The sequence below is a fragment of the Belonocnema kinseyi genome, chromosome 6 (genome assembly GCF_010883055.1).
Source record: "Belonocnema kinseyi isolate 2016_QV_RU_SX_M_011 chromosome 6, B_treatae_v1, whole genome shotgun sequence".
Taxonomy (NCBI): domain Eukaryota; kingdom Metazoa; phylum Arthropoda; class Insecta; order Hymenoptera; family Cynipidae; genus Belonocnema; species Belonocnema kinseyi.
This window is the reverse complement of record NC_046662.1, coordinates 58,987,311-59,003,578: the sequence shown is the minus strand read 5'-3', so window position 1 is coordinate 59,003,578 and position 16,268 is coordinate 58,987,311. Positions and strand designations below refer to the sequence as shown.

The window sequence follows — 16,268 nt, the reverse complement described above, 5'->3', positions numbered from 1 at the left end:
TTTTTTTTTTTTTTTTTATTACGAATTTTCTGCAACATAAATTTTGTAGATGAGAATTTCCAAACAAGTAATTTTAGTTTACGATGGAATTTATTTTTAAATGTTTTTAAACACTATTGATAACAGAGACCAATTTAATTGTAAATGATTTTTTAATAATGGAAAATATTTTTTTTTTACAATTTTGCAACTTGTTAATGTTCTAATTAATTTATTTATCTCAAGATTGGAAGAATCTTAAATATGTCGAAAAGAATCTGGAACATTTTAAAACAATTTTTTTAATTTTATAGAATCAAAAATTTTTTGTAGGAAAACTGAATTATTTAAAAGGTATTTAAAAGCTTTAAAAGTTTTGGAAAAAAATTCGAAACTAATTTAAACTTTGAGAATATTTCAAAACTTTTCAAATGAAATGTAGATTTTTGAAAATTTCGAAAAAGAATGTTGAAGATTTTAAAGCCAAATTTTGCAAGATTATAAAAGTTAAGAAAAAGTTCGAGTATGTTTAAGAGACATTTAAAAGTTCTAAAAAGGTTCGAAAATAATTAAAAACTCGAAAAGGTTTTAAAAATTGAAAAAAAATGTAGTTTGTTGAAGATTTCAAAAACAAAGCTTAGAAGCTTTTTAAGAATTTCAAAAGTTTTCAAGAGACTAAACAATTTTCCTTAAGATTTCTGGGAAAATTTAAAGGAATTTTTATTTTGAAAAATTAATTTTAAGAGAATATTTTTAAATATTTTAATCATTTCCAAAATTGTCAAAAAATATTCCGGAAACAATGTGGAATATTGTTGAAAGTTCGTCTTGTCTTGTCAACTCTTTTTTATTTCAAATATTGATCTTTAAACTTTTAGTTGAAAAATTATGTTTTTTGGTTGAAAATTTAACTACTTGGTTAAAAGTTGAACTACTTTGTTCAACACTGATTGTTTTTTATTGAAAATTCATAATTTTAGCTGAAAATTGATCTCTGGTAGAAAATATAACTATTTCGTTGAAAATTCGTTTTTTTTTTTAGAAGATTCAACTATTTGGTTTATATTTCTCTTTTTTTTTAATTCATATTTTCGTGTTGAAAAATTAAAATATTTTATAGAAAATTCGTCTCCTCTGCTAAAAATGTCCTCTTTTTTGTTTAAAAATGCAACTGGTTGAAAAAAGATCTTTTTGGGTTGAAGATTCACCTATTTTGTTGAAATTTCTCTTGTTTAAAGAATTATTTAAATCTTGTAAAGATTTTAAAAAGATTGTCAAACAAAATGTGTATTTTTGAAGATTTAGAACAAAAATTTAGTTATAGTTTTGATTTTTTTATATTGATGATTAATTATTGAAGAGTTATTGCAAAAAACATTTAAAAAATGATTTATTTTAACACCAAGTAATTTTTACATAAAATATGTTATAAACCCGTTTGATTATAATTAAAGTATAATAACAGATTAAAAATAGTTTTTTTGTTTTGTTTTGGTAATTACTCCTCAATAATTAATCATTATTTAATGGCTGCGTCTAGTCGTCTAGCCAAGCTTATAAAAAATATTTAACTTCTCATCCAGTAATTTGGGATGACGAGATACTTCATTAATTAATCGCCAAAATCAAAGTCATGCAAAATTATAATTATTTACTAATTAGAATATCAAAAATAATTAACCAAAGGAATGTTTATGAAAAACTGCCGTATTAGCAATATCTGGAAATCTCCTTGATTTTTTTTGTAACTTGAAAACCTGGAAAATTCCTTGAATTTTTCACGAGATCCTTGAATTTGAATCTTTGTTTTGTTTTTAAAACAATTATTTTATCAAGATATTGTAGGCCACTTTTTGTAGACTGTACTAATAATTTTATAGATTGCCAAGAACATTGTGAATTATTTTATAAGTTTTTTATTTCTTTTTTGATTATATAGAATGTTAAAGTATACTTTTTTTGGTAATATTTAATTTACAATAATTTTAAACACTTCAAAACGTTTCAAAATGTTTTGGAAGTTTTCAGAATATTTTACTATGATTTCAAATATATTAGTGATTTTAAATGAATACAAAAGATTTCAGAAAAATTAAAAAAATATTGCAAATAATTGATAGGGATTTAAAAAGATTTCAAAAAGGGTACATTACACCAGATTTCTATGATTTTAGACAATTTCAAAAGGTTTCAATAAATTTGAGAAGATTTCAAAAGATTTCAATGATTTTTAACTAACAGAAAAGATTTCATAAACAATGATTGAAGAAAGATTTCACAAAGATTTCATGAAGATTTCAAAATATTTCGAAACATTTCACACAAATTTTAAAGGTTTTAAGGTTTTCAGAAATGTTACCGAAGTTCCAAGAGATTTCAAAAGATACCACAAAGATTTCCAATATTTCAAATAAATACAAAAGATTTTTAAAAAATTTCAAAGTGTCATACTTTCATAAATATTTCAAAAGAATACAAGAATTTCAAAGATTTCAAAAAGGGGTATACCAGATTTCAAAGATCTCAAAACATTTCAAACATTTTAAATAATGTCAAACTTTTTAAGGTTTTAAAACATTTCACAAAAATTTCAAATTCCAATGATTTCAAGCAAATGCAACAGATTTCAGAAAGATGTCACAAATATTTAAAAGAATTCATAAGGATTTCAAAAGATTTCAAAAATTTTAAAGATTTCTAAAAGGGTCAAAATATAAAGCATTTCAAGTATTTTAAACGATTTGACATTTTTTAAAGAAAATTTCAAAACATTTCACATATATTTCAAATACTCCAGTCATTTAAAATGAATACAAAAGATGTAGGAAAGATTTCACAAGAATTTAAAAGGATTTATAAGGATTTCAAGAATCTAACAAATTTAAATGTATTTCAGAACATTTCAAAGGTTTTTAACAATTTCAGAAGGTTTCAGTATATTCGAGGAGATTTCACAAAGATTTCAAAACAGTTCACAAATATTTCAAATAATTTAAAGATTTCACAGAAATTTCAAGATTTCACCAAGATTTTTAATACTTACAAAGATTCCACAAAGAAGATTTTCGTTCGCAAAAATTAAGAATTTGTTTATTTATGATTCTGCCTGCAATTAATTTCAGGGAATTTTAATATAACTGGAAAAACCTTTAATTGTCAGAGAATTTGTTTAATTTCATGGAATTTTTTCGAGAATATGTTTAAATTTTTTAAATTCGAAATATAAAATTAAATAACAATGTTTCTTTCTTTGAAAGGGAGCCTTATATTACTGAATTTAAATATTTTGTTGAAAATTTGTCTTTTTGGGTTGAAATTTTAACTATTTTGGTAGAAATTCATTTATTTACTTGAAAATTAAATTTTTTGTTGAAAATTGATATTTTCTGTTCGAGAAAGGAACTGTTTTAAAGAAAATTCGTATTTTTAATTCGAAAATGCTACAATTTAGTTAGAAATCTAACCGTTTTGGTATTAAATTCAACTATTTGGTTGAAAATGAACTTTTTTGTTAAAAGCTAAAATGTTTTGGTTCAAAATTCAACTGTTTTGTGCAAAATTCGCCTTTCTTGTCTGAAAAATCTTTCTTGGTAGAAATTGAAACTTTTTTGTTGAAACTTCGTATTTAATTGAAAATTCATCTGCTTTGTTAGAAATTTAAGTTTTTTTAAAATTAAAAACGTTTTTGTTTTGGTTAAAAATTAATTTCTTTAAACTGAAAATGTAATTATTTTATTTTTGTTTGAATATTTATTTTCTTTAGGCGAAAATATATTTTTATTTTATTTAAAATGTAAACATTTCTGTTGAAGATTCATCGAGCTAGTTGATAATTTATCACTTCGGTTAAAAATTTAATCATTTTGTTGAAAATTCGTTGTTATCTTGGTTGATAAGTAATTTGTTTTAACAGGAAATTTAGCTTTTCAATTTTTGGTTGGAAATTTATCTTTTTAGTTGCAAATTGAAATGTTTGGTTGAAAAATCATCCTTTTTGATACAAAATTAATCTTCTTGGTTGGAAATTCATTTTTATCTTAAAAATTCATCAGTTTGGTCAAAATATATTCTCTCTCTTGACTGGAAAATATTTCTTCGTTGAAAATTCGTTTTTTTTTTGGTTGAATGCAACTACTTTATTTGAAATTAATTTTTTTTTTGAAAATCAAGGTTTTGTACTGAAAATTTGATTATTCAAGTTGATACTTTACTATTTTTTTGAAAATTTGTTTTTTTTTTCGGTTGAAAGTGAATTTTGTCAACTATTTGTTTAAATATTCAATTTGAGGCTGAAAATTCATCTTCTTTAGTTGAAGTTTTATGTATTTTGTTTAAAAGTCAATTATTTCTGTTTAATATTCATCATATTAGTTGAAAATTTAACGATTTTGTTGAAATTTTTTTTGATGTTTGGTTAATACTTAACTTTTTAACTGCATTTTATATATAGAAAGATAAAGTAAAAATTTCTTTTAATTGTTTTTCAAATTTGTGGAATTATAGGATGAATTTAAAAAATGATTAATTGTTTTAGTAGTACTTTTCATTTAGAACCTTTCTAAATTAAACATATTAATTAAATCAAAGTTAGTTTTTTGAGTGAAAACCCAATTTGTTTCAATTTTAAATGTCAGTAATACTATTTTTACCCATTTAGATATTTAAAAAGACTGAAAAAAAACAACATTATTTATACAAGGTGGCCGCTGGACCGGGAAATGACCGGGAATTTTATGGGACCGGGGAAAACCGGGAAATGACAGTGAATTTATTTTTTGATCGGGAATTTTACAATATTTTTGGTAAAAAAAAATCTGTCCAACTTTAATTTAACCGTTTTTAAATTTTTAAATTTGTAAAAGAATTAAAGTGCAGTTTTGAGGATTTAAACAATTAAAAATTTAAAGCATTTGAAGTTTAAAATTTTTGATAAAAGACAGCTTTATTTTATCAACTGTAAATATAAATAAATAAATTATTTTTAGAATGTATAGAAATCTAAACAATAATTGATTTTACCAAACAATTCTAGATCCGTATAAATTTTTAGAATTTCCAGATTGTAACTGTTTCAATTCGAAAGTCTTGATAAGAATTAAAATTAATATAGCATTTATTCCAAAAATTTTATTTTTAAATAAACATTTTCATGATTTATCAATAATATATTTTTAATTTAGAGTTTCAGGTATTCCTTTATATTAAATTTAATAAACAAATTTATTAATATATTATTTCTATTAATTTTTTCAGCTATTAAAAAATGTAAACGTGCACTGTTCATTTAAGAGGAGTAAATTGAAACCAAATATTTAAAAGAAAAAAGTTTGAAACTGAATTGTTTTACATAAAAAGCTTTGAATCTTTAGTTTTTCGAAGAACTTTTAATCGCTTAGCGTTACAATTTTAATTGTTTTATTTAAAAAATGTTTAATTTATAAGTGAAATTGTTAAATTTTGACGCATAAATAACAATTGAACACTTATTATTTGTAGACAAAATTTGAGAAATTTTAAAGAGATATTTCGAAGTTTTAAAAAGCTTCAAAATTAATTAAAACTTGAAATTATTTTAAGTAATTTAAACGAAATGTGTTTAAATTTGTTTCAAAACTTCTAAATATATTTTAAAATTAATCGAAATCTTCTTACAATTTTTGAAAATGCAGCAAATTAAATAAAATCGTTAACATCTTCCATGTTCTTTTTTGATCATATTTTAAATGTCTTAAAATCTTCTTAAAATTTTTGTTACAATAATTTTTCAAAGTGAAAAATCATTTTCAATTTTCCTAAGAATCTTGAGAAAATTTTTATTCTTTTATAGTCTTTCATAAGTCTTAAAAAAATTCTAAATTTTTTGTTTGAAATCTGCAAAAATCTAAATTTTATTTTAAATTAGGCTGTAAGTATTTCAAATTATTTCAAGTTCTAAATTTAATTCGAATCATTTTAAAACTTCTATATGTCTCGTAATTTTACTCTAATGTTTTTACAAATAATAAATTTTTTGTTGTTATTTATAAATTCAAATTTATTTTTTTTTAATTTGCAGGATTTTGTAAAAGTTATAGAAAAAATTCGAAAATGATTTTGAATTTGGAAAAATTTAAAACCACTTTTAGAGTTTTCAATATTTTGAAATAAAATTTTAAAGCTTTTGTAGGATGCCTAGTTAATCTAAAATGAAAATAATTCAACTTCTAATTTAAGAACTGTTGAGTTAAAAAAATGATTTTTCAATTTCTAATGTATTTAGCTTAAAATTACTTGAAATAATATAATTTTGAAAATTTTTCAAGTTCATTGCGTGATTCTTTATTTTAGACTATTGAAAATGTTAACGTGAATTTATATTTTTTGGAACTTAATCTACATCTTTGAACTCTATAATTCATAAAAGTTCTAAATTTTGCAGTTTATTTGCATTTCACTTAAAACTGTTCAATTTAAAAGTGTCAGTACCTTCCAGTTTACACGTGTAAGTTATTGAGCATTTGAATACACAATTTTTGAATTGAAAACTTTTAAACTTCAATTTTAAAAGTTTGGAATTTAAAGATTCCACTTTGAATGCTTTAATTTCTTGTTTATTGCTTATTACTTTATATGGAAAAATGTTTAGAATATAATTTGATTTTTTAAATTTTATTGCCAGGGAAAAATGTTTACGAACCGGGAAAACCCGGGAAATGACCGGGAATTTTTTTCTCCGATTAAAACGGCCACCCTGTTATAATAAATTCGTGAAATTGTATATGGATTGTTTAAAAATGATACCAATTTTTTAATTCCACCTCCATCTTTTATTTTCAGATGCACAGTTCGCCGAGCGTGTCAGAAAGCAAGTCGAAGTAGTCCAAGGTGGCTTTCTTTGGGAACAGGACAACAGTGTATAGATTTTGAACAAGTACTTCCGGACCGGATCCCAATTAATCAAATGACAACGGTTCAATTGACAATCAGAACTCTTCCCGAATTGCCTTCCGGTACCAATTACAAATGTGTATTTGGAACCGCTGAACCAATCGACGCAATTATGACTGGCTTCGGACTCTCATGTCCAACTCCGATGACTCTATCCAGGCCAAATATTCCCGAAGGCACCGATCACGTTTTGGTTCCACTCTCGGTGCGATCCAGCGAAACTAATAAGGACTTTGTCTCGCGCAACTTTGCGTACTTTGATTGCTCGAGGCACACTGTTTGTACGGAATGTGTTAAATCCCAGTGGGCCTGCAGCTGGTGTGTCTACGATAACAAGTGCACGCATAATACCAGCGGATGCCAGGGCAACATCATTTCTGGCGAAAATGTACGTTCATTTGTTTGTCTTCCAAGTTACTCCTTCGTATAAATTACAGTTCAGCCTCAGACTATATTTGACTTGCAAATTTCGAGATTAATAGAAGCTTGAACAATATTAAATTATTGCCTTTTAAATACAGATATCGAACTCGCGCGCCACTATTTTCAAAACATCCCTTTATACTTTACTTATTATATTTACTTTGAATTTGAATTTGAATATATTACTTTGAATTTAGGAAATTTAGAGAATTTTGGAAATATCGCCAGATTTCATAGAATTTTACGGGATTTAAAAGAATTGATTCAAGAGAAATTAAGTATTTGGCAGGGCTTCTATGATTTGAAAAGCTTTAAATTTATTTTATTTTTTTATTTTACCCTGAATTCTTACTAATTTATAATGAAATATTTTAATTCATCGGAATTCTTCTAAATTTGCTCAGTTCTACTTCAACTGATTTTTTTAAATATTTAAAAGTATTTTATTGAATTGATCCTGTAGATCAATTGGTAAAGTGGTCAAAGGATTTGAAATATTTTGAGGTACTTTTTTTCAAAATCATTGGCATTTTCAAAAGCTTAAAAAAATCTCAAGGGATTTAAAAAAAAATTAAGGATTTGAAATATTTAGGCTCTTTTCAAAGATTACAATATATAATATTAAAATTCCTTAAATTCCCCCAAATTCACTCAATTTTTACTGAAATCACTGTAATTTTTTCAATTATTTCCAATTCATTTGAATTGTTTTGTAATCATTCATTTTTTGGTTAGAAATTAGTAGGCTTTGGAAGATTTGAAATTATTTTATAGAATTCATTTTGAATTCCCAATTCACTTGAATTCTTCTAAATTTACTCAATTCTTCTTTATTGAGTGAATTTATTATTTTTATTTTTTAACAAGTTTTTATTTAATTTATCCTGAAGTGTTTTAACCTCAACTTTAATTCTTAAGAATTTCATCAAATTCTTTTGAATTCCTTTGAATTCCCTTGAATTTTTCTAAGCTCATTTAAAATTTTCTGAATTCAATTAAGTTTTTTTTCATCCATATTAGAGTTCTGAGCCGGTCATATTACTTTGAGAACTTAACGAGAATGAAAATATTACCGAGAATATAACCTAGACATAAATTCTCTGAGAATTTATGAGAATCTCAGAATTTATTTTAATCAATAGAAAATTGCATTTTTTCGTTAATTTTTCGGTTGAAAATTTAACTTTTTTTTAAAGGTTGTGTTTTTTATTTTAAAGTTTACCTGCTTTAGCAGAAATTAAATCTTTTTTTGATAAAAATGCAACTGTTTGGTTAGAAATTAATCTATTATACTATTTTCTTGAAAACTTGACTATTTCGTAGAAAATTTACTTTTTGTTTAAAATTTATATTTTGGTGTTGAAAAATGAACTGAAATATTTTCTGAATGAAAGTTCCACTTATAAAAAAAATTTGTTTTTATTACAAATTCATCTGTTTTAGTACAAAATTGATCTTTTTTTTATAAGAATGCATTATTTGGTAGAGAATTTAACTATTTTTGTTAAAAATTCATGCTTTTTGGTTGAAAAAATTCGTCTTTTTTAATTGAAAAATCCATTTTTTTCGCAGAAACTTTTTTTTACAGAAATTAAATTTTTGATGTTACTGAGTTAACTGGAATTATTTTGGATGAAAATTCAACTTTTTTTGTAATAAAAAGTTAAAAAGTTTTTTTGTTAAAAAGTTATCCTTGTTGGTTAAAAATTCGTCTTTTTGGATTGAAAATTCAATTTTTGTTGTAGAAAATTATTTCTTGTTAAAGAATGCATAGTTTGATACTTTTTAGTTGAAAATTGGCGTTTTTTTTAAACAAAAATGATTTTTTAGTTTGAAATTTCTGTTTTTTTTTTTTTTTTTGTAAAAATGCATCAGTTTCGTGTAAAATTAATTTTTTGTTGAACGGGTTTTAAAGGTTTTGTTTGAAGGTACAATCATTTAGATAAACTTTTATTTATTTTTTGAGTGAAAAATCTGTATTTAAAATTAAATTAAATTAAATTATTGGTTAAATATTTTTAAATCAAAAACGTCCGAAATTGAATAATTGGAAATTCAGTTGGTATAGCAAGTGAACAAATTGATATTTCAATCGTACTGTTTTAAATACATTACTATCTCGAAATCTTCAGAAGGCAAATTTTTAAAAAATCTTTGAATTAATTTTAATTTTTTACAATCTGTGAAATATTTGTGAAATATTTTTAAAACAGAAAAAAAATTTTGGATTTGTGTGAAATCTTGACAAAATCATTGAAATCTTTATAAAATTATTGAAATTTTAAAAAATATTTCCTTAAACTTTGCGAATTCTTTGAAATCTGTGTGAAATCTTTTGAAATATATGTGAAATCTTTTAAATCTTCGGGGAATATTTTGAAATATTTCTATAATCTATGTAAAATGTTTGTGCTCTTTTTGAAATCATTGAAATCTTTGTAAAATCTTTGAAATATTTCTGAAAAATTTTAAACCTTTGAAATTTTTTGAAATCTTTTTGAAATTTTGGTGAAATATTTTAAATTCTTGGAAAACATTTAAAAATATTCTTATGAAATCTGTGTTCAATCTTTGAAATCTTTCTACAGTCTTTGTAGAATCTTTAAAAGCTTTGTAAAATCTGTTGAATATTTCTAAAATTTTTGTAATATGTCAGAAATATATTTAAATCTTTTGAAATCTGAGATATTTCTTGAAATTTTTAAAATCTTTAAAATGTTGAAATCTGATTCACACTAAAAAGTTGAGTGATCAACTCCTCGTACTTAAAGTATTTATCTACAGATTCGAGTTTGGAAAAAAATTAAGCCTTGAAATTATTACAAATTGATTAAATTTAAATTTAAAACATTTTTAATTAAAAATTAAATTGATCGTGATTGGAAGAAATTAATTATCTTTAGGTTCAAAATATCTCAAGTGTGCCACTTTTAAATCGATAATTCTATTTTCAATCAATGTATACAGTTCTCGATTTTTTTATATCAAAATAACTCCCCTAAAATATTTTTGCAAAAAAATTTTTTTTAAATTTTAATATATATAATATATAATATAATAATAATTTTAATAATTTTAAACAATTAAAGTTTTTCATCATTTTTTTCAAAAATCGATTACTCGCGAACGGTTTATCGCAATTCAATAATTGAGTAATTAACATTTTACTTTACTTTAGTATACTTTATGATAAAAAAATTTTCGATATTAAAAAACTTTTTATTCTTTAAATAATCGTTTGTTTCAAACAATTGAAAATTAATTAAATTTTCCCGTCTGTGAAAGTATTCTTCCACAGGCCAATAGATTCTACAATCTCTTCCGAAAATTTTGGTGAAAAAATTTTATTTTGCAGTATTTCAAAAGTTATTGATTTTTTTACCGCGCTCCGTCCTCTAGCGCTGGTCGAGCACGTTCGGACGCGCGCGCGTATCATATTGAGTACAAAATGACACGAATTTTCAACTAAAATGATAAATGTTCATGAAAAAATCTATTTTTAATCCAGTGGTTCAACTTTCTACAAGATATAGTCAATTTTTTAATCAAAAAGATGAATTTTCAACCAAGAAGATTAATTTTCTATTGAAGAGATGAATTTTCAACAAAATAGATCCATTATCAACTAAAAAAATAGATTTTCAATCAAAAGTTGAATTGTTACGTTTTTAGTTAAAAAGATTAATTTAAAAAAATAATATTATCAAAATAGTTCACTTTTCCACATAATAGATGAATTTTCAATTAAAAGAATGAACCATCATTTAAAAAAAAATGAATTTTTTAATAAAGTGGATCAACTTTAAGGCAAGAAATAGGGGAAAAATCGGGTAATAAATTATTTTTAATAAAATTATTGTGGGTATCATATTAAGTGCTATATGAAACGAATTTTAAACGGAAATGATAAATTTTAATAAAAAAATGCATTTTTAATCAAGCGGTTCAACTTCCTATTAGGTATAGTTATTTTTTTTTATCAAAAAGATGAATTTTCAACCAAGAAGATCAATTTTCTACTAAAAAAGAATATGGTGGTTTAATTTTCAATTGAGCGTAGATAAATTTTTAACCAAAGAAATGAATCTTCAACCAAAAATATTGTTTTTTAAGAGAGTGGTTAAGTATTCAATCAAGCACTTGAATTTTCAACAAAAACATGTGAATTTCAACAGCAAAAAATTGAATAGTCAAATTATCATTGAAAAGATTAGTTTTTAATTTAAAAAAAAATTGTGATTTAAAAAATTAATTTTTACAACAAAAAGATGAATTTTTAACTGAACTAATAAAGCTTCAATAAAAAAACTGCATTGTTAATAAAATAGTTTAATCTTCAACAAAGTATAGTGAATTTTTCAACCAAGAAGATTAATTTTCTACCTAAAAAGTATTTTTTTAACAAATTAGTTCAAACATTCAACCTAGTAGTTGAATTTTAAACCAAAAAAGATGAATTTTCAATAAAATCAATTCAATAGTTGGTATTTAAAATAATGGATATTTTTAATTTAAATAACAACTAATAAAATTGTTTTATTTGAAATTTATCCTTTTTGGTTTACAGTTCAACTGCTAGGTTGAATGTTTAAACCGATTTGTTAAAAAAATACTTTTTTTGTCGAAAATTAAGCTTCTCAGTTGAAAATTTCACTATACTTTGTTGAAGATTAAACTTTCACGTCCGGATGTGCTCGATTAGCGCTGGAGGTGGGAGCGCGGTCACAAAAAAATCAATAAATTTTGAACTACAGCAAAATACAAACTTTTTTTTCACCAAAATTTTCGTAAGAGATTGTAGAATCTATTGGTATGTGGAAGAATTCTTTCACAGGCGGAGCAGTTTAATTAATTTTCAATTGTTTAAAACAAACGATTATTTAAAGAATAAAAAAATGTTTTTCACTACCAAATAATTTTTTGGGGTAAAGTATACTCCGTAACAAAAATTTTCATAATTTGATTATTGAGATTCGATGAACCATTCGCGAGTAATCCATTTTTGAAAAAGAAATGATCAAGAAATTTGATTGTTAATAACAAAAAAAGAATTTGTTGCAAAAATATTTTGGGGAGTTATTTTGATATAAAAAAAATCGAGAACTGTATACATTGATTGAAAATAGAACTATCGATTTAAAATTGGCACATTTTAGATATTTTGACCCTTTATTAAAATTACCGAAGATGAAATTAATTTTCAAAGACTTTCTTTATCTGTTTCTTTAAAAGTCTTTATTTTTTATAAAATGGGATTATCATCGTAACATCTACAAATTAATTAAAAAGTATACTGGGAAAAAACGTGGAAAAGACCTAGAGTTTGTGAATGAAAATTCTGTAACAAAAGGGTATTGAAATTATAGAAATTGAATTTAAAAGTTTTATAGATATATAATTTCATCAAACTATGACAAATTATAAAAGAACATATTATACCCCTATTGGCATCTTTATATCAGAAAATGATTTTAAATTAGTGTATTGTTTTTTTTTTCCTTTCCAGAATCAAGCAAACCTTGCAGCTCACGGCGTTCAGTACTGTCCCCGTTTCGTTCAACGAGAATCCCGATTTATGCTTCCAAATAACGTCCCGAAGGAAATTGCCCTCGAGGTGGAGAATTTGCCACATCCTCAAGTCGGACACACTGGTTTCCAGTGCATCGTAACAATCGAGGGTGCGAATCTGCGAGTTCAAGCGAGAGTCGACAGCAGTCGATTCATCGTTTGCGACAAGACGATTTACTCCTATGAGGCTCACTCCGGCGAATACGAGGCAGCAGTGACAGTTGTCTGGAACACAAATCACCACGTGGATCAGACAACAATAATTCTTTATAAATGCGAGGTGCTCGGTTCCCATCGAGAGCACGCCGATTGTTCCCTGTGTGTCACAAGGGACAAACGATACGAGTGCACCTGGTGTGGCAACAGTTGTGTTTACAGACACTCGTGTCTTCACTCTCCATTTTCGGAATGTCCAAAACCGAGAATCGATATGATTAGACCATTGAGTGGACCGATTGAGGGTGGCACTCTAGTCACGATAGAGGGCAGCAATCTGGGATTGAAGGAGAGCGACGTCGAGGGTAAAATTCGAATTGGCAAAACGCCCTGCGCCCTAATCGATTACGAGGTGTCGGTACGAATTGTTTGTCGAACGGGACGACATCCAGCGACTGATACAGCGACTGTTGTTGTGGGAAATGTTGCTGGGTATACGGAAAGTGCAGTGCTTTTTAATTACAAGGATATAAGACTGACGGGGATTTATCCTTCGGTTGGGCCTCAAAGTGGAGGAACGAGACTCGCGATTACGGGATCATATTTGAATATTGGCAGCAAAATTGCCGCGTATTTGGATGAGCTTCCTTGTCGGGTGAATGCGACTCAGGCGAGTAGTACGAGACTTACTTGTGTGACGAGCAAGGCTGGACGTGTGAGGAGAATTCGAAAATTGACGTTGAGTATTGACGGGGCTAATCGAACTCTTGTGGGAAATCCTTATAATTATACGCATGATCCGACAATTATGGAGATTAAGCCTTTGAGGAGTTTTGCGAGTGGAGGCAGAATGATCACTGTGCATGGGACGAATTTGGATACTATTCAGAAACCAGAGATGGAGGTTTATGTTGAGAATGAATCCAAGCCGGTGAATCGAACTGTTTGCACAGTTTTGAATCCTACACAGATGGAGTGTCCGAGTCCGAGCGTCGCCAACCGATTCAAAGCGGTGAGTTGCTGTCATTTATCAGTTATATTTTTTTGTTATGCTTATATGATGGGTTGATCACTCTTGAAATCTTCAGAAATCTTTGTAATATTTACGAAATCATAGGAAGTTTTTGAAATTTTTGTGAAATCTTTCTGAAAACTTAAAGTCTTTGGGGAATATTTGATGTCTATATATATATTTTTTTTAATCTCTGTGAAATCTTTTTAAATCTTTTGTGAAATAATTGAAATCTTTTTCAATCTTCTTAAAATATCTGTAAAATCTTTGAGATCTGTGTGACATCTTGATGGAATCTCTGATATCATTGAAATTTTGGTTAATTCTTTGAAATCTTTGTGAAATTTTTCTGAAAACTTTAAAATCTTTAGAAAATATTGAAAATCTATGAAATCTTTAAGAAATATTTAAAGTCTTAAAAAAATGCTTTAATCTTTGTGAAATCATTTAAATCTGTCTTAATTCTTTTTAATTCTTTATGAAATATTTGTAAAATCTTTTAAATCTATGTGAAATCTTTTTGAAAATATGTATTTGTAAAATCATTTAAAGCTGTGTGAAATGTTTCTGAAAACTATATTCGCTGGGAAATATTTTTAATATTCGAAATCGTTGATAAATATTTGATTTCTTTAAATTTTTTTAAATCTTTGTGACATATTTGTAAAATCTTTGACATTTTTGTTAAATCTTTGATGTCATTGAAATCTTTGTGAAATTTTTATGAAAACTTTAAAGTATTTCGAAAATATTTGAAGTCTTAAAAAAATTTTGTAAACCTTTGTGAAATATTTTGTTAATAAATGTGAAATCATTGAATTCTTTCCCAATTATTTTCAAATCTTTAAGAAACATTTGTAAAATATTTGAATTCTGTGTAACATCTTTGAAATATGTATTTGTAAAATCATTCAAATCTATGTGTAATCTTTGTGAAATCTTTGAAGTCATTTGAAATTTTGTAGAATCTGAAATATTTGTGAAATTTTTTAAATCTGTGTGAAATCTTGGAGATAATTGAAATTTTGGTTAAATCTTTGAAGCCTTTAAAACCTTAATGAAATTTTTTAAATCTTTGTGAAATTTTTCTGATAACTTTAAAGTCTTTGGAAAATATTTGAAATCTCTCAAAATCTTTGAGAAATATTTGAAGCCTGAAACAAATTTTTTAATCTTTGTGAAATCATTTAAATCTATCTCATTTTTTTTTAAATCTTTGTAAAATGTTTGAAATCTATGTGGAATCTTTATGCAATCTTTGATATCATTGAAATTTTGGTTAAATCTTCGAAATCTTTGAAATCTTTATGAAATTTTTGTTTAATCTTTCTGAAAACTTTAAAGTCTTTGGAAAATATTTGAAATCTCTGAAATCTTTGAGAAATATTTAAAATCTTAAAAAATTATTTTAATCCTTTGTGAAATCATTTAAATCTGTCTTAATTCTTTTTAAATCTTTGTAAAATGTTCGAAATCTATGTGAAATCTTTATGGAATCTTTGATATCATTGCAATTTTGATTAAATCCTTGAAATCTTTGTGAAATCTTTTTGAAAACTTTAAAGTCTTTGGAAAATATTTGAAATCTCTGAAATCCGTGAGAAATATTAGAAGTTTTTAGACATTTGTTTAGATCTTTGTGAAATCATTTAAGTTTTTCTCAATTCTTTTCAAATCTTTGTGAAATAATTGTAAAATCTTTTAAATCTACGTGAAATCATTGAAATCATCAAAATATATGTGAAATGTTTCTTAAGACTGCACAGTCTTTGGGAAGTATTTTAAATCTCTGAAATTATTGAGAAATATTTGCTCTTTAAATTTTTTTTTAAATCTTTGTGAAATCTGTATGAAAACTTTAACGTATTTGAAAAATATTTGAAATCTTTAAACCAAATTTTCAACCTTTGTGAAGTATTTTTTTAATATTTGTGAAATCATTGAATTCGTTCTCAATTCTTTTTAAATCTTTAAGAAACATTTGTAAAATCTTTATAAAATCTTTGATATAATTCAAATTTTGGTTAAATCTTAGAAATCTTTCTCAGTTCATTCCAAATCATGGTGAAATATTTCTAAAGTCTTTGAAATCATTGAAATCTTTGTAAAATCTGTAAAATGTTTATTAAATTATTAAAATCGTTATAAAATCTTTGAAATATGCATTTGTAAAATTATTAAAAACTGTGAAATCTTTCTGAAA

The 16,268-nt window shown here is 25.1% G+C and overlaps 1 protein-coding gene across 1 annotated transcript in view; it reads left to right on the top strand.

Annotated features, from left to right (window-relative positions):
• The window catches only part of LOC117174918 (plexin-B), a 69,366-nt gene that overhangs the window by 37,385 nt on the left and 15,713 nt on the right, over positions 1-16,268 (top strand). Inside the window, exons 5-6 of the mRNA XM_033364373.1 lie at positions 6,796-7,294; positions 12,836-14,065. Of these exons, the coding sequence (XP_033220264.1) occupies positions 6,796-7,294; positions 12,836-14,065 (1,729 nt within the window). The remainder of the gene's footprint in view (positions 1-6,795; positions 7,295-12,835; positions 14,066-16,268) is intronic.